We start from the raw sequence: 17,360 nt of genomic DNA, 5'->3' as shown, positions 1-17,360 counted from the left end.
GGTTTTAAAAATTACAAATGCTCTTTATTGGACCATACAGTATGGTAGGCGTGGAAGTGAAGAGGCTGTAGCCATGAGGACAAGGGGTTAGGAATCAGTGTTAGGAATCATTCATACACACAGAAAGCAATAACCTTTCCCACAGGTGCCTGAGAAAACAGAAGGGGCTGGAAAAAAGTATCTTTAGTTGCAGACAACATTTGGAGGTTGTAACGTGGGTTGTGGACAGAGGCTTTCAGAGCATCTGAGAGCTGTTTTCATTGCTGCGGACCCAGGACTGAGGATTCACAAGGCTGTCACCCTTGTTTTAGGATGAGTGAAACCAAACGCAGTTATCCCCATTCAACAAAGTGCACCCACTTTGCTTTAAATGCGACTCCAGAAGGAGAGCAGGGGAAGAATAAAGACTGTGCTGAAAGAGGGCCACCACAGCTCCCCAAAGCCCTGTCGGTGACCAGTTACAACCTATGCCTTAGCCAAAGATGCTCCAGATTCTCGTGGTGGGATTCTGGTCTCCCCCCACTGCCCTGTAGGTGGAGGGATGAGGACGGAGGAAGGAGAGGGTCTAGCGTAGCTATTTACACCATCGATCCATAGGGCAGCACTTGCTTTCCGAAGGCAGGAAACACGTCGTCAGCATCCGCGGAGGGGGTTCCTGTGCTCAGCATCCTTATCTGATGGTCTTTTTGCTAGTGGTGGTCTTGGAAACGATCCTCACACTGCCTCCCGTGCTGGAGCTGACGCCTCGGCTGCTCCCGGAGCTGAAGGTGCTTCCTCCACCATAGCTGAGCCCCCCACCGAAGCCTCCGCTTCCTCCGAAGCCGCTGCTCATGCTGTAGCCTCCACCACCGCCTCCCATACCGAAACCTCCTCCCATGCCCAGAGAGCTGCCGCCACCGTAGCCCATCCCGCTGGAGCTGCTGACCACGGCTGCAGGGAGACACAATGTCAGGGTCCGGCCATCCCACAAGGAATGGTGCAGGGACCCCTTCCTTGGTGGCAGGGGTGATGGATGCTGCAGGACCCCCACCTTGGTGGCAGGGGTGATGGATGGCGCAGGACCACCCATCCAAGGTGGGGGATCATGCACTATCCATCACCCTTATGGCAGGGCTTGAGTGAGCAGGGGTGGAAAGAGGGGAGATACTTACAGACACTCACGGCTCCGACGCCCTCTCCAGCAAGCCTGTTGGGGAAGGGGAAAGTAAGCAACAAAGGCAAAACTCAGGCAAGGTAGAACATTAGCCACTGGGATCATCTAGTTAGACTGTTGTGGCCTTCAGTGGAGACTGGTGGGGTATGTCTATGTCATGGGTGAAAGGTGGCAATGCTCATTTTCGTTACAGCATCAGGTGCCAAGAGCTGGAGAAATGCTCCTTTTCTAAGCTCAAAGCTAAAATACCCTTCTCTCTGCCCTTGTTTTACACCTCCTGGTGCTCCAGTTCCCTGCGAAGAGTTCTCTATTTGAGCCCAATGAGATGTGCCCTGATCTGAAGAGCAGCAAGCAACAGGTCCATGCGTTTGTCCTCACCTGCTCTCCTCTCCCTCCAGCAGCTTCCTGTAGGTCGCGATCTCGATGTCCAGGGCCAGTTTGACGTTCATGAGCTCCTGGTACTCACGGAGCTGCCGGGCCAGGTCTGCCTTGGCCTTCTGCAGAGCATCCTCCAGCTCAGACAGTTTGGCCTTGGCATCCTTGAGGGCCAGCTCCCCACGCTCCTCTGCCTCAGCGATGGCTGCTTGGAGGTTGGCACACTGAAAGCAAGGAAAACAGACAATTGTTCAACTTGGGCTGTCCCAAGGTGCTCTCTTGAGTATAAATATAGTGTTATTGGTACTGGCTGGTGGCTCTTCAGATGGCAGTGAGAGCTCCTGATGGGCCATCAGGAAGGTGTCACAGGGTGGGTGACGGCAGCCATAATCGTGTCCCCCAAGAAAACAAGAGGCATCTACATCTCTTTGCTTTGATGGGGTAGCTTAATAGATCACAATTTACTTCCCCAGCAAGAAAGTGGCTATCACAGCACATCCTTGCACTGAGGGACCTCCTCTGGTGGGCAGACACAGAGTTTGCCATGTCCTCTTTAATGCAGGGTGAAAGCCTGGCCTTCCAGCCCTGCTGCAGTACCAGGGATTGGCTCTTTTCATGGTTCCTGGCCACCACCATCTCCCCCCCACCTGCCCTGCCTCACGCAGCAGCTGCTCTGCAGGAGCATCCCCCTCTTACCTGCTTCTTCACGCTCTCGATCTCATTCCGCAGCCTCTGGACCACTCGGTTGATCTCTGAGATTTCCATCTTGGTGTTGCGCAGGTCGTCCCCGTGTCGCCCAGCGGAGACCTGGAGCTCCTCATACTGGTGTGTGGAAAGGAGAGTGCTGGTTAGGCACTTCGGGGCTTGGGAGGGTGAGGGGGCTTCAAAGTACAGCTCTGGGTGAAGGTTAAGGGGAAGGGGACACATTCCTTTGAGCAGCCTGCCTATGGAATAACAACATTTGCCCTTAATATATATTAAGGCAGCTGTTGCATTGCATAGAGCACCTAGGGGTTGCTACTATTAAGAGCCTGGAAGAGAAAGAGGAGTGCTCTGTGTTTAAGGCCAGATCTACCAGAGACTGTGAACCCAAAGTCAAGGCATTTAAGCATCTCGTCCCTTGGTTCCACCATGAACATGTAAGGGTGGTCAAGGGTAGCAGTCCACAAGCACTCAGTGGGGATCTGTACACAGGAGTCTATTGCAACATGCACAGAAAGATAAATTCATTCCTCCATCAGTCCTGCCTCCCACCAGTTAGTGTGGTGCCCCTTAAACCCCAGAAACCAGTCTGTCATTCATGTTCCCCACCTTGTTTTGGTACCAAGCCTCAGCCTCAGCCCGGCTCCGGTTGGCGATGTCCTCATACTGCGCTTTGACCTCTGCAATGATGCTGTTGAGGTCCAAGTTACGGTTGTTGTCCATGGACAGGACCACGGAGGTGTCGGATACTTGCTGCTGCATTTGGGACAATTCCTGCAGAAGATGCAAAAAATGAAGGTAACGGTCTGGTGTCGGGGGTGGGAACCATGCAGATGATGGGAGCCCTCTCTGCTGAGCCATTTTCTTGCATTCCCCCCTGCTCTGTCTTTCACCAGGTGCCCTTTTATACCTTATACTTGCATTATAATTTCAAAGAGGCAGTGACCACCTTCTCTATTACAGCACTGGGCATGGTGGCCAGAGTGCTGGGGCATGGAGAGCTATACAACAGGGAGCTGTGGAGGATGCTCCCATGGGGAGGGCTGGCTGCTTACCGCTTCATAGAGAGCTCTCAGGAAGTTGATTTCATCTGCCAGCTGATCTGCTTTGGCCTGCAGCTCGACCTTGTTCATGTAAGCACCATCCACATCCTAAAGAAGAGGAAACCAAAGATTTCTGATGAAACCACAACCCAAAGGGGCTTCAGGACACCAGTGGGACCAGTTCTCTGCTTCCAGGTCTGTTATTCTTTGGGCTTGTTTTTATGTTGCTGTGATCAAGGTTTGGTTTGGGGATTTTTTTTTTTACTGTAATGTTGGACATTTACTGTGAGCCAGAACAAGGTTCTGGGGCAGAAGGCAAAGCTCTGACTCATGGGGATGTGACCAGAGACCAAGTTGAATTGAGCCACAAGAGGCTGGGTGGTTTGCAGCAGGGCAGCTCCATTGGCATAGAGAAAGTCATGGCCATCCTTGGCCATAGGAGCACACAGCCCATACTCCTAGACATAGAATCATAGAATAGTTAGGGTTGGAAAGGACTTAAGATCATCTAGTTCCAACCCCCATACCACCATCATATCGTGACCCAGCTGTGAGGCTGTAGAACCCCAGCTCCCACCAGCTTTGCATGAACTCTGTCCATGCCCAGGGAATGTCACCGTCTGTCCCATAGCTCCCAGTCACTCACCTTCTTGAGGACGACAAACTCATTCTCTGCACCGGTGCGTCTGTTGATCTCATCTTCATATCTGTTAGGATAGAAGAGTGAAAGGGTTTGGGTGGGAATGAAGAGCAAAGCCAGCATGGGAAGCAGCAATGGGACCACTCCAGTCCCAAAGCATTAGCTGTAGCTCACAGACATATTCCTTACTCCCACCTCTTTGCAGTCCGAGGCAGATGCAAATGATTACTGACTTTGAACCTGCAAGACTTCATCACATGAATAGTCTCAGCTAAAATTAATAGATTCTAATCACTGTCCTCATAGTCAAGTTCATACATAAATGTGGGCAGATTCAGAGCCCGTTTCGGTAGGAAGCAGGAGCAGGATTCTTGGTGACCTTTGCCTAAAGCAAAGTTGTGCAAAAGGCTTTCAACAAAGCTGCTTTGCAATGCCTACAAATATATAATAATATAATGATTTGATATTTGATATTATAATAATGCTAATGGCTCTGAATAACTCGCTGCAGCATTTAATTAAAGAGAAAAGCCTCAGATTCTGTAGCCGTGGTTGTGCAAGAGCAGATCCTCATGCTGCAGACTGTTTCTGTGGAACTTTATATGGCTCTGAGCAACATCCTCTCATCAGATAATCAGGGCAGGGCAGCCAGAACGTAGACAAAACATGTAGGCTCTTGAGGCAAAGACCTGGATTTTAAAGGCAGGTTCATGCCAGTTCTTCTAGTATTGGCAGAGGTATCCCTGCAGATGGATCTCCAAGCGGATATGGGAAGAAGTGGCAATTAGCCAGAGAACTGGGAACACACTCTGGGTCTGGAATCAAATGTGTTCTCTTTTCCAGGCAGTAGCTCCAAAATTGAGACAACTTCATTTGTCATTTTTGGCCTGATCAGTATTTCTAAAAGCCTACAATACATCTGAAGACCTGAGGTGCACCCAAGTACAACATATTAGAAGCTGTCAGTCCATCCTGTTATCTCTAAATGTCATCTCCTTGTGTTCCCCTCCCAAAAACCTGTTTTTTTATATGCTTAACTATCTAACAGAAACATATTTCAGGTCTCCAGGGTGTTTTTCTCAGTTTGCACTTGGCCAGGTCTGGTTGATTAAGGGGGAGATTGTTCTTACCAGACTATAGCCAACTGAAGACGAACAGCCTCACCTAAAAAAACCACCTAAATGCCCCTTATAGTCAGCAGATGCCAACTGGCACATCCTTAAAATGACTCATCCCACCTCTGCTGGGGTGATAATCTCTTATCTCAGGATGGGATTAATTTTTCTCCCAGGAAAATCATTTTCCTTGACAGTAGTCAGAGAAAAGAGCTGAGCATCTTTCACGTGATGAGCACTGAGCGTGCACAGGTTGGCTGGTGCCCTTCGGTACAGCTGGAATTTCCTTTGGAAAAAGAGAAGTGGGGGGAATTTGGAGCTGGCAGTTTGTGGCTATGGTTCCTTCCCTCTTTGCATGTCCATCATACTCATGAGGTATGCATTTTTCTGTCTCCAGGTCTATTATTTCGGGAGGTTTCTGTTACACTGGAGCAGCTTAACCTGGGTGCACGAGTTCTGTGCTAAATGCTGATCCTGCACCTAGGAAATCTGGCATAAGCAGAGGTAATTCTGAGACCAAGTTTCATTTTGCAAGCTGGAAGAGGATCCCAGCACAAACCCAAAGGGCACCAGTGGGAATGAGCTGCCTGCCCTGATTTTCCTGTCTGTTAATCATTTATGCTACAGAGCATGATTTCTTACTTGTTCTTGAAGTCTTCCACCATGTCCTGCATGTTCCTCAGTTCAGTGTCCAACCGTCCCCTCTCTCCCATAAGACTGTCCAGCTGCCGTCTGAGGTTGTTGATGTAGGCTTCAAAAAGGGGCTCCAGGGACTTCCTGGTGACTGTGTGACCTTGCTCTTGGAGCAGGCTCCACTTGGTCTCCAGCACTTTGTTCTGCTGCTCCAAGAAGCGCACCTGGGGAGAAACAGAAAACAGGCACATGTGGAACCCATGGGAATGGTTCACGAAAAAGCCCTGCTGTCAGGATAAGGTGGGATCATTCAACATGGAAAGAAAAGGTCAAGAGATGCTGGGGCAGTCAGGGGGAAGGTTTTAGGATCTTCCTAATTTAGGGCACTGAAGTCTTGAAAATATCAGAAGATGTTTAGCAATGTTTCTCAAGAGTTATTAAGCAGTCCAGTCACTTGCAACTTCAGGTGTTTTTACCCCCACTAGATGCTCAGCCCACCTTACTGGTTTAAACTGGTGTTATCCCATTGAGGTGTGTAGAGCTTTGACATTTTGCAACCAGTAGAAGATCCATCCATCCAACCATCCATCCATCCATCCATCCCCCAGGATGTTCTTTACAGGGAGAAGGGGTTTACTTTTTCAATAAATAAGGTGATGAAGAACTCATCCTTGCAAAGAGGAAACCTGAGACAGTTCTCAGTTTTCAGCCAAACCCACGCTGTTTGTTGGCTGGGATTAGTTCAGACAAGCCCCTAAATCCAAAGGAAGTTTCTTCCCGTTGCTTTTCCCCAAGGCAACTGACAACATGATGCTGTTTAAGACCAAACTCTCACCTTGTCGATGAAGGAAGCAAATTTGTTGTTGAGGGTCTTGATCTGCTCCCGCTCCTGCGTTCGCACCTTCTGGATTTCTGGGTCAATATCCAGCTTGAGGGGTGCGAGGAGGCTCTGGTTGACAGTCACTTCATGGATGCCACCAGGTGGGCAAACAGGGAACCCGGGGCCACCTCGACCACCAAATCCGGGACCTCCCATCCCAAATCCACTGCCCAGCCCATAGCCGCCACCACCACCTCCTAAGCCAAAACCAGCTCCTGCTCCACCACCATAGCCAAGACCAAAGCCAGATCCTCCACCAAAGCAGTATCCACCACTGGCTCCACTCCGTAGACCTCCGACTGAGCTGTAGGAAATTCTCTTGCTTCCACCTAGGTTATAGAGACTTCTGCTGCCGAAGCCACCACCAGCTCCGAAGCCTCCTCCACCTCCGGCTCTTCCTCCTCCAACTCTGGAGACAGAGACGGAGCTAAAACTGCTTCTGGTACCACTGCCACCTCCTACGATAGCAGAGCCTGAGCTAAAGCCCCTCACGCCCCCTCCAGTAGATGATCTGATAGAGACCCGACTCATGGTGTCTTGATCGATTGCAAATGCAAAGAACAGGAGAAGGAGGGGAAAAAAAAGGCTGGGAAATAAAAGCTGCGCAGCAGGAAGAGAGCAGAGGGCGATGGAGACAGAAACCCCTGTGATGGGAGAGCTTGGGAGCCTCCTCTTTTATCTGCTTGGAAAACTTGGCACGGGAATTCAGAACTTGACGTGCCTTGCAGCAACTTGCCTTGTCAAACACACCTTGGCTATGGGGAGGCGCTGAAAAATGCATTGTTTGCAGGCAAGAAAGTAACGGAGTGAGGGAGCTCCCCCCTCCACTAAAGCCTGCCGCTCTGAGTCATGGAATTAGAATTGAATGGGACGACTTGGTCTGTGCTCAGGGGCAGGATCCAACATGATTCTCCCAAGACCCTGGGAGCCAGTTTTCCTTAGGTGAGCCAAGTGCTCACTCGCTTGAGTAAGGTTCCTTGCACTGAAGCTTTTTCAAGGAGAAGTTTAGGGTTTAAAGCATTTTACAGCAAACAGAGCAGCAGAAACAGGGGCTTTTCCAAGGCTGCCAGCTCTGGGACTGGACATGTGTGTCCTGTTGTTGGCTTGGGAAAGCTGGGGCTGAAGGTGGCTTTACTTAACAGCGCAGCTCTCATGATTTCTTTTGGGAAAGAGATCTAAATGATCATGGGCTGGAAGTGAAGGGCTGAGTGGAAGTTTTTCATGGCATGATTTTTTGGGATCTTTCTGGGATCTTTCTCTCCTCATTGCGGGAAAACTGAGAAATCAGTTACCATGATTTTCAGGGACAGGAAGTAAATCCCTGTCCAAAAATAACTTCGAATTAGATTAAATAGTACGTCGAGACTTATAAAATAGTTATTAAAAAGATGTTTGAAATGATTGCGCTCCCTTTGAATCTCCTTGTCAGGCTCAAGGTTCAAAAGCTTCCTGTGAAGTGGTTTTTTTATCACTTCTTTCCCCCCCACCCTGTATTAAGCAGCAGTTTCCATGTCATTGCTGGCTCTCCAAGATGTTCTGTAAAGGGGAATTCACCCTCTTTTCTTCCAGCTCCCTCCCACTCCCTTCTTCCCTCTGTTGAGATCATTCAGCTGGAAACTTTTCCTGAAATGGCCTTTGCCTCTTGATGTTGGGCTCTTGGGTTGAACCCTCACCCAGGAGCTTCAGTTCCCATGATGAGGCTGGGTTGTGTTCTAGGATGGGGTAAAGGCAGGAGAGCTGGGAACCTCCTCTCTTGTGTCCATGAAGAGCCGGACACAGGTTTACAAGAGCAGATATCCCCTCCCTCCCACCTGAAATAACTTCTGCAAACCGGATTCTCCCCAGCCGCATCCTTGTGCCGCTGGGACTGACCACCTCGGCCAAGGGGCAACAGTAGTGCAGGGCAGAGACATGGAACCCTGAGTAGTAGTTGAAACTGTCTACGTGAGCAGTAAGTGCAGGAGCTTGATCCAAAACGAGCGGCTTAAGGGTATCTGCCGCAGCTCATAGCTTGTTTCTGTTGACGTGTTTCCAACTGCCGCTTTCTCTGTCTGGGAACTTGAAAGAACCTGAGCAGAAGGGGGTTTTTGTTTTGTTTTGTGCTGTGTGTTTCCCTCCTCGCTGCAATCAGGAGAGCTCGCAATGATCATCTCCTGCAAGCCCTCCTATCGCTGAGCGTGAGTCACCGGCACCCGCGGGGCTTGGGGTGAGCTATCGGGAAGCCGATCCTTGAGGTGCTTGGAGCGAGTGTTGCAAGGCAGCTTCCCACTAAAAGGGAGGTGGCTGGGCGGTAGCAAGGGGGTGCTCTCACCTCGGGAGTGGAGATGTGGGAGCCTCCATGATGCTGGAAAGGCAGTTTCACTGGGAGAATTGCACCCACACATCCAGGAGCAAGGAGCCCCCGTTTCACAAGTGATGCACAGTGGCAGGTAACCCCAATAATAGCACCACTGGGGTCATGCTGGTATTGAAAACAAAGAAACTCTGTTTGTTTGGCAGATGTGTGGAGATTTGCTTCCCTAACCCTGCAGATGTGAATTGGCACATGTGTGCTGGATCTTGTGGATGGGGGCCAAGCAGAGAGCCTGCCTTTGACTTCCAAAGAGCTATGCAAAGTCACACCTGGGAACCGGCGCACAGGCTGCAAGGGTTTTAATTAAAGCAAAGAGAAAGGCTTGGTGTTGAAGGCAGTCATTACCTCCCCAGCTCTTCTAGGAAAGCCTGTTGCTGCAGACAACGGTAATTAAGTGGAATATTACAAAGAAGTTGGAAGAGTAAAGCAAATGATGGTTTAGGCACCAAAACAAGGAAAATGCTTGCAGAATCTTTCAGTCCCACACAGTTTCTTTGCTGGGCTTGTGTCACTTATGTACTGTCCTGATGTAGCTGCTCAGGGCTGCAGATGGGCTGTGTTTGCTCTCTCAGACAGAAGGTTTCCTGCAGGATGTCATAGAATCCAAGACTGGTTTGTTTTGAAAGGGACCTTAAAGCTCCTCCAGCTCCAACCCCTGCCACGGGCAGGGACCCCTTCCACTGGAGCAGCTGCTCCAAGCCCCTGTGTCCAACCTGGCCTTGAACAGTGCCAGGGATGGAGCAGCCACAGCTTCTCTGGGCACCCTGTGCCAGCGCCTCAGCACCCTCACAGGGAAGAGATTCTTCTTTATATCCATCCTAAACCTCCCCTCTTTAAGTTTAAACCCATCACCCCTTGTCCTGATGATATCCATTGCCACAGTCCCTGATGAAGGGTCCCTGTGTCAATCTTGAAGCCAGGATTTGTTGCCTGGAGGGCGAGGGCACTGCTGGGGTGGAAGGTGGGCTGGGGATATGGAGCTTGGGGAGGAGGAACAGGACCAGCTGACATGTTTGCAGCAGCTCAGCTGCTGTGAGAACCACTGTTGGGCTCTGCTATATGAGCTTTTTCCAGCTCAGGCTGGAATAAAGTCATTCCAAACTGTTAAGGTTAGTTGAGGTTAGGTTGTCATTGGCTGTATTAATTCCTTACACCTGTGCTGTGTCATTCAGTGCTTGCACTGAAACAGAGGTGACTCAAAGTTTGTTCTTAACCTTCACTGGTGTTTGTCCTGTCTGCAGCATCCTCTGCAACAGCAGAGACTGAGGAGCTGGGTTTTGTCCCCACACTTGGGTTCTTTCTTACTGTGGCCCCTTTGATTCTCTGGGAGAAGGGAGCTTGGATGCTCCCGTCTTTTGGTGCATCCGGGTTTCAGCGAGGTTTTGCTGCAGCCGTTGTGAGCGTCTCCTCTAAACCTGCTGGGGCTTGCTTGCTCTTCCCCATTTGCTGTGCTGAATTATGTACAGCCAGGATATGAAGAGGTCAGGGAAGAGCAAAGCCTCTGTCTCTTTGAAATGCAATAAGGTGTGAGTGGTTGTCTGAGTTGGGTCTTTATTCTCCTTTTGCAATGACGGGTGACTGAAATCCTGGCATTGCTTGGTGAGTTGCTGTGCTCCGAAACCTATCCCCAGTCTAGATCATCCTGATAAATGAGGATTTATCATTTATGCACTTTGGGTTTGCTACATCATTGTAAGAAAGCAGATATTAAACACTTGGGGCTTGCCCATGCTGGCAGAGGACGTGTTTGTCCTGGCAAAGAAGGACCCTCCCTTCCATGGAAGAAAAGCTCTTGGATTAACCCCAAACCTATGGTAAGAAATGAACAGTGATTCCTTTTTTTTTGTCACTTAATGGATAGCTCTCCCCCTCCCCCCCGATTCTTCAATTTAATTTCAAGCTTTACATTATTATTTTATCAAAATTTTGAAACTTTTGCCCCAAAGTGCAGCAAACCCCCCCTTCAGCTGAATGTTGGGAGCATTTAATGCTACTGGTTCTGGTTCAGACTAAAAAGATAAAGGAACACATAAATTACAATCCAGGTTTATTGGACACATTCCAGAAAGAAAGAGGAAGGAAAACACAGCGTTGTATCACTATCATTGGTACATAAAAAGCTGCAATTGTCTTTATAATGGTACTTCCACACAAACAAAAAGACACGCTGGAAGGCGAGAGGGGTAAATGCCATCAGCTGAGGCACTGGTGTGCTCCTGCTCCCAGTTGCCTCATTTCCCATGTGATGGGCTGAAACCTGTCTGCACTTTTCAGTTTACCAAATGTCTTCCTTGTGACAGAGAAACCCACACTTAGTGGAGGTGCTGAAATGCCCCTTGGAGCAGTGTGGACATGGACCTTTAGGTAGATTTTCAGTGTGATTCTCACTGTCTCAGCCTTTCACCTTAACTGCTGCTACCAGGACAGTGGGGAGCTCAGCGAGACTTGGGCTGTTGGATGATTCTGGTGATTTTTAAGCCTTTCTAACAATACCCTCAGGACAGCAACTCAATTTAACTGCAAACACAGATCTGGCTTTTGGAGATCTCCCTGACTCAGTTATTATTTGAAATGAAGAAATCCTATCATTTAGAAAACAAGCCCTTTTCCATGCATTGTGGATCAGTCAATGACGGCTCCTCTGACCGAGATTATGTGTAAGGTGCCACTTAGGGCGAACTTTCACTTAAGAGAAAGGACAGGAATGGGAGAGTAGTTGGGGCTTCCTTTTGTGCAAGCTCATTGCAAGTTAAATCCGCGTTCCTGTGGATGGTACTTTTTAGATGGAGGTATCTCAGTTTGCTTTCCTAATGTTACTCTCTGAACCACTGGCACTTCACAGAGCTGTAACGCTCAGCACATCTGGAAGAAACGTGTTTTTCGAAGCTCATCTGGGAATGGGGAAAAGAGGGATTTTCCATCGCACTGGGCTGACTCAGAAGTGGCTCCTAAAGGGCTCTGTGCTCCCACATTAAGGGATGTTTTAAGAGGGGCCCCACGCTTGCAAGCCGCTGCCTGAGATCTTTCAGCAACCTCCTGGGGTATTTCTACACAGCAGAAAAATAACCCACGTCTCTGATGAAGGTGAGTTGCTTAACTTGAAGGACTGAGTTTGGTTCATCCCAGCAGTGAAGGCAAAGCAGGCTGAACTGAAGCCAAGTTCCCAGCCCATCCCTGGGCTTCTGTGGGCCAGAACTGAGCTAAAACCCTGACTTACTGCATCTTCGCTGCTATTTGATCTGTCTTAGCTGATGGCTGTCAGCTAGCCACAATGACAAACAAGCTGCTCAGCCTCATTAAAAGCAAACAAACAAGCAAAGAAGAACCCCAATTCCCTGTTCAGAAGATCGCTTAGGCCCGTGGTTTCCTTTTAATCCTGTTTCAGGTGTTTTGAGACATCTGGTTCATGTGTATGGTGCTGCTTTTCCTCAACTGTGATCCAAATGCAGAAGAACTACAGTGCAAGGAGCTGGGACAGGGTTGTGTGGAGGTGGGGTGGTGGGCAGGAGTGATACAGGAGTAATGCAGGAGCGATGTGGGAGTCATGCTTTTGGGAAGGGTCTGGAGCTGGTTTTACTCGGGGTCCGTAGCATTCTTCAGGCTTTGACTTTTTATGCTCTTTTTGCTGGAGGAGGTTTTAGAGACGATTTTCACTCCTGGGTTGGAGCCTTTTGCACTTCCAGAACTAAAATTCCCTCCGCTGGTGCTCAGAGCGCTGCCGCCACCTCCTCCATAGCCAAGACCACTTGCAATGCTGAGACCACTGCCTCCTCCAAATCCACCTCCGAGGCCACCACCACCCCCAAGTCCAAGTCCTCCTCCACTTCCAAAGCTGTAGCCTCCGCCACCGCCTCCTCCAAGGCCAAAACCGCTTCCACCGCCTCCTCCAAGACCAAAACCGCTTCCACCACCTCCTCCACTTAGGCTCAGTCCACCAAATCCTCCTCCTAACCCAGCTCCACCAGCCATGGCAGAGCTGGAGCTGATGACAGCTGCAAGAAAAAGCAATGAGAGGGTTGGACATGTGTTTGGCAGACACCCAGTTCCAGAAAACACCATCCTCAGGGCCTCAACCCACAGGACTTGAACCCAACTTATCTCTTCTCTGCAAGATACTAATGCTGGTGGGAGGGCTCTGGATGTGTTATATTGGGGAAAACCTCCCTATTCCCAAGGTTGCTCACAGCCTCTGCTCCCAGGGGGCCCAAAGCAAGATAAGCACTGTGATACTTACAGTAGCTGACGGGATTGAGTCCTTCTCCACTCAGCCTGTTGGGAGCAGATAAAGGGGAGGTAAGAGTAAAAGTAAAGGAGATAGGCAGGGGCAAAGCAACCATCACTATTACTCCTGCAGGAATCTTGCTCTTACCTGCTCTCCTCTCCCTCCAGCAGCTTCCTGTAGGTTGCGATCTCGATGTCCAGGGCCAGTTTGATGTTCATGAGCTCCTGGTACTCACGGAGCTGCCGGGCCATATCAGCTTTAGCTTTCTGCAGAGCATCTTCCAGGTCAATCATCTTTGCCTTGGCATCTTTGAGGGCCAGCTCCCCACGCTCCTCAGAGTCTCCAATGGCTGTCTGCAGGGTGGCACACTGCAAGAGAAGGGATTGGAACTCCTAAATGCTGCTTTTCTTTTTGGGTAAGAGTCTCCCAAGGGAAAAAAAAGCCATTCTGGGTGGGTGCTAGTGAGAAAAGTGATGACTGAGGTTGTTCACCCATAGCTAACATTACTGCAGTTGAAATGCCAGCCTGGCAAAGAAAGATTGAATAGATGTCACAGCATGGTACTCTTTTCAGGAGAGAATTCAACATGTTTAATGTGATACATCATACTTTGTGGCTGCTAAAGTTCCTGATCAGCAGAGCAGAGCTGTGGTGCTAAGGGACCAGAGGATGGGGCTCCACAAGCTCCATTTGCCATTCCTACCTGGTTCCTCGCATTCTCTATCTCTGACCGGATCCTCTGGATCAGCCGGTTGAGCTCAGAGATTTCCACCTTTGTGTTGCGCAGGTCATCCCCGTGCTTCCCAGCCGTGGCCTGCAGCTCCTCAAACTGAGGTGCAGAGGGAAGAGTAAACCACTTGGACAAGATATGGCCCAAAGAGCCAAGGGGCAGCAGTGATGTTCCCCAGAAATGCATCCATGGCATCTATGGGTCTGTTCACCTTGGTTTGGTACCAAGCCTCTGCCTCAGCACGGCTCCGGTTAGCAATGTCTTCATACTGAGCTTTGACTTCAGCTATGATGCTGCTGAGGTCCAGGTCCCGGTTGTTGTCCATTGACAGGATGACGGCAGTGTCGGACACTTGTGCACTGAGCTGAGCCAGCTCCTGCAAGGAAGCACATGGGATCTCGGCCAGCTGCACTTACCTTTGCTATTGCCAGGAACAGTGGCAGTCACTGTCCAAGGGTGACAACAGGACAGAAATCAGGGGAGGAGGGTATCTGTACCGCATCATAGAGGGCTCGGAGGAAACTGAGTTCATCGTTCAGAGCATCCACCTTGGCCTCCAGCTCCACCTTATTCATATAAGCAGCATCCACATCCTGGAAAAGAGCAGCTGTGGGGACATCTGCAGAACCTGGTACCTCTTCTGTAGGTCAGCCAAAAACTGGCCAAGTCAGGACATGAGGCCTGGTCTTCCACCACTGCACTGGTGCTGCCAGCCAAGCTCTACTTGGCACATCCCCCTGGCAAAGCACCAAGAGGACATCTCTTGGCCAAAAGAAGCACTGTGTGTAACGTTGTGAGTGGATGAGGCAGGGGATGCAGCCCTTTGGTTTCGGTACCCACACTAGTGACCGTCTTTGTTTTACATGATCTGTGTTCCCCAGGCAGCCATGTGTGTATGTTGTGGGACAGGAGTGGGACAAGAATTTACTTCCATCCTCCAAGCCCCTCCATTCCTTTCTCCCAAAACCACAATCCAAATGACAGCTTTTAATGGATGAGAATGCATCCCCATGAGATTTCCCATCCTTTAGGACATTCCCAGCCTGTGCAATGGTTAAGGTTAGATCAGCATCTGTAACACCCAGTGTCTCACCCACCTTCTTCAGCACCACAAATTCATTCTCTGCTGCTGTGCGCCGGTTGATTTCCTCTTCATACCTGCAGGGATAAAGGGAAGGACGTGATGGATCATACCATGGTAAGCAGAAAAGTTGTACAGGTCGGATGGAGGGTTATCTAGGCTGGGAATGGTGTTTTCCAAATCATCCTCCTGGAAACTGCCTTCTCAAATCCAATTACTCCAAGGGTTGAGAAGACAGATGGAACAAGGAGGGTAAAGTGGGTTTAGATGATTTTCCTTTACAAGTGTCACATGTTGTGTCCTGGCTGAGATTTCCAATTGGAAAAATGTTGATGGACAGACAACCTTTCTGCTGCTGTTAAGGAAGACGACAGGGGTTCTGCAGGGAGAGAGACCTCACAGGAGTGGTATTCAGAAGGGGATTAGTTAGGTATTGTGTGATGGGCTAGAGCACAGACTGGAGATCCTTTTTTCCCCCTTTCCTGTAGAAAGCTTGATGAACATCTCAGGCTGATGTTTGACCTTCAGAAAGCAAAATTTAAGTGAATTAATCCTGCTGCCTAATGCTAAGCTGAACGATTTGCATCCCATTTCCCCCCAGCGTGCCTGGATGTGCTGCTAACAGGCACTCACTTGTTCTTGAAATCCTCCACGAGGTCTTGCATGTTCTTCAGCTCCCCATCCATGCGTCCTCTCTCATTGAGCAGCGTGGCCAGCTGCCGTTTCAGGTTGTTGATGTAAGCCTCGAAGAGTGGGTCCAGGCTGCTTTTGCCTGAGCTGGTTTTTTGACCCTGTTCCTGCAGGAGGGTCCACTTGGTCTCAAGCACTTTGTTCTGCTGCTCCAGGAAGCGAACCTGAGCATTGGGAAGCAGAAGAGGCTTAGCAGAGGATACCTGTGAGCATGCTGATGTCCAGGAATCAGTAACTGGGACTGATGCATGGCGACACCCAAGGAAATCACACACCAAGTATGTTAAATCCAGCTATGAATATCTTTTAGATTATCTGGGGCTGTGTTAGCTCATCCAGTAGTTAAGCAAATTTTAGGGTTAGGATTAGGACTAGGGTTAAAAGTTATGGTTAAAGTTAGGGTTAGGGTTGGGGTTGGGATTCAGACTCAGTGGCCAGTTCTCTTTAGAGACAATTTAATTTGGCAAGCCAATGAGCAGTCATTAGAAAATGTGGGCTCAGCTCTTTCAGCACTTGCTTTCTTCAACCCTTTGTTTTTTCTGTCTTTGTAAGAGATATTCATCTTCCTTCATTAAAGCTAAGATCTGAGTACTACAGGTTAAAAGACAAGTACATAATTGCCTTTCCTTTTGCTCATGTATAGTACATATTTACCAGAGTCAAAGCCAAGGAAGGACTTAAGTTGAGTCAATATAAAAAGGACTTTAGCTTGCAGGCAATAAAGCAATAAGGACTAACACATCTGCTGTGATTCCCCACAGAGAGATCTGGGTTAAGCAGCTAGATCTGGACCTGAAACTGGCTTGTTCCATTTGTCCAAATATATCTTATTTCTCAGGTAAAATCCCTGGATCTCATCCTCTTCTTACTAGTTTCTGGTCTAGTTTTCTGCCTTGTGACTGTTCAGAAGAATGTTCTTTTTGAGTACTTTAATGAAGACCTGCAGAATAGGAAACATGCAGCAGACTGTAGATCTATGAAGTTGTAGAACATGTTGTAGAACATGTCCCCATTGCTACAAGACTGTCCTGCTCCCTCTCTATCACCATTCCACAGCACATGTTGAAGTCTCACCTTGTCGATGAAAGAAGCAAACTTGTTGTTGAGGGTCTTGATTTGCTCCCTCTCATCTTTTCGCACCTGATGGATGTTTGGGTCTATCTCCAGGTTCAGTGGTGCCAGGAGATTCTGGTTGACAGTCACTTCTTGGATTGTACCCATTCCAGGTGGGCCACCACCAAATCCCATTGGGTTCCTGCCACCACCCAGCCCTCCACTGAACCCTCCCAGACCCCCTACTCCACCAAAGCCAAACCCTCCACCACCTCCAGGTCCACCACCAAAGCCAAGCCCACCAGCACCTCCACCAAAGCCATATCCACCACCTCCACCACCGAAACCAAGTCCAAGACTGCCACCAGCTCCACCACCACCAAGTCCACAGCCACCACCACCTCCCAGGCCAGAGCCACCACCAGCTCCACTCCCAAAGGCAGCTCGGAAGCTGCTTCCAACACCAATGGATATTCTCTTGCTACCACCAAGGTTGTAGAGGCTTCTGCTGCCAAACCCACCACCGCCACCTCCTCCAATGAGCCTTCCAAAACCACCTCCACCTCCTCCAGATCGTGCCACAGACACAGAGCTAAAGCCAGCCCTGTTGCTGCTTGGAACAATAGCTGAGGCAGTGCTGTAAGGTCTGCCTCCACCTCCAGCTCTCACGCTGTAAGTTTGCCGGTTCAT

The 17,360-nt window shown here is 49.5% G+C and overlaps 1 protein-coding gene across 1 annotated transcript; it reads right to left on the bottom strand.

Annotated features, from left to right (window-relative positions):
• On the bottom strand, positions 1-17,360 carry LOC101871153 (uncharacterized). The gene is made up of 18 exons (XM_034071603.1): positions 16,692-17,360; positions 15,561-15,781; positions 14,944-15,004; positions 14,344-14,439; positions 14,058-14,222; positions 13,820-13,945; positions 13,264-13,484; positions 13,129-13,163; positions 12,472-12,886; positions 6,497-7,208; positions 5,671-5,885; positions 3,920-3,980; positions 3,286-3,381; positions 2,840-3,004; positions 2,225-2,350; positions 1,532-1,752; positions 1,152-1,186; positions 1-930 (listed from the first exon to the last, which is right to left on the bottom strand). The coding sequence occupies exons 1-18, from the start codon at positions 17,358-17,360 to the stop codon at positions 671-673; spliced, it is 3,900 nt and encodes a 1,299-aa protein (XP_033927494.1). The 3' UTR covers positions 1-670.

The sequence above is a fragment of the Melopsittacus undulatus genome, chromosome 21, assembly GCF_012275295.1.
Source record: "Melopsittacus undulatus isolate bMelUnd1 chromosome 21, bMelUnd1.mat.Z, whole genome shotgun sequence".
Lineage (NCBI taxonomy): Eukaryota > Metazoa > Chordata > Aves > Psittaciformes > Psittaculidae > Melopsittacus > Melopsittacus undulatus.
This window is presented reverse-complemented; position numbering and strand designations above follow the sequence as displayed.

Coding starts and splice junctions, on each gene's coding strand:
- LOC101871153 (XM_034071603.1), bottom strand. CDS start 17,360: ATGAACCGGCAAACTTACAGCGTGAGAGCTGGAGGTGGAGGCAGACCT. Junction 3,382..3,919: donor AGTTTGTCGTCCTCAAGAAG/GTGAGTGACTGG, acceptor CCTCTTCTTTAG/GATGTGGATGGTGCTTACAT. Junction 3,005..3,285: donor TGAGAGCTCTCTATGAAGCG/GTAAGCAGCCAG, acceptor CATCTTCTGCAG/GAATTGTCCCAAATGCAGCA.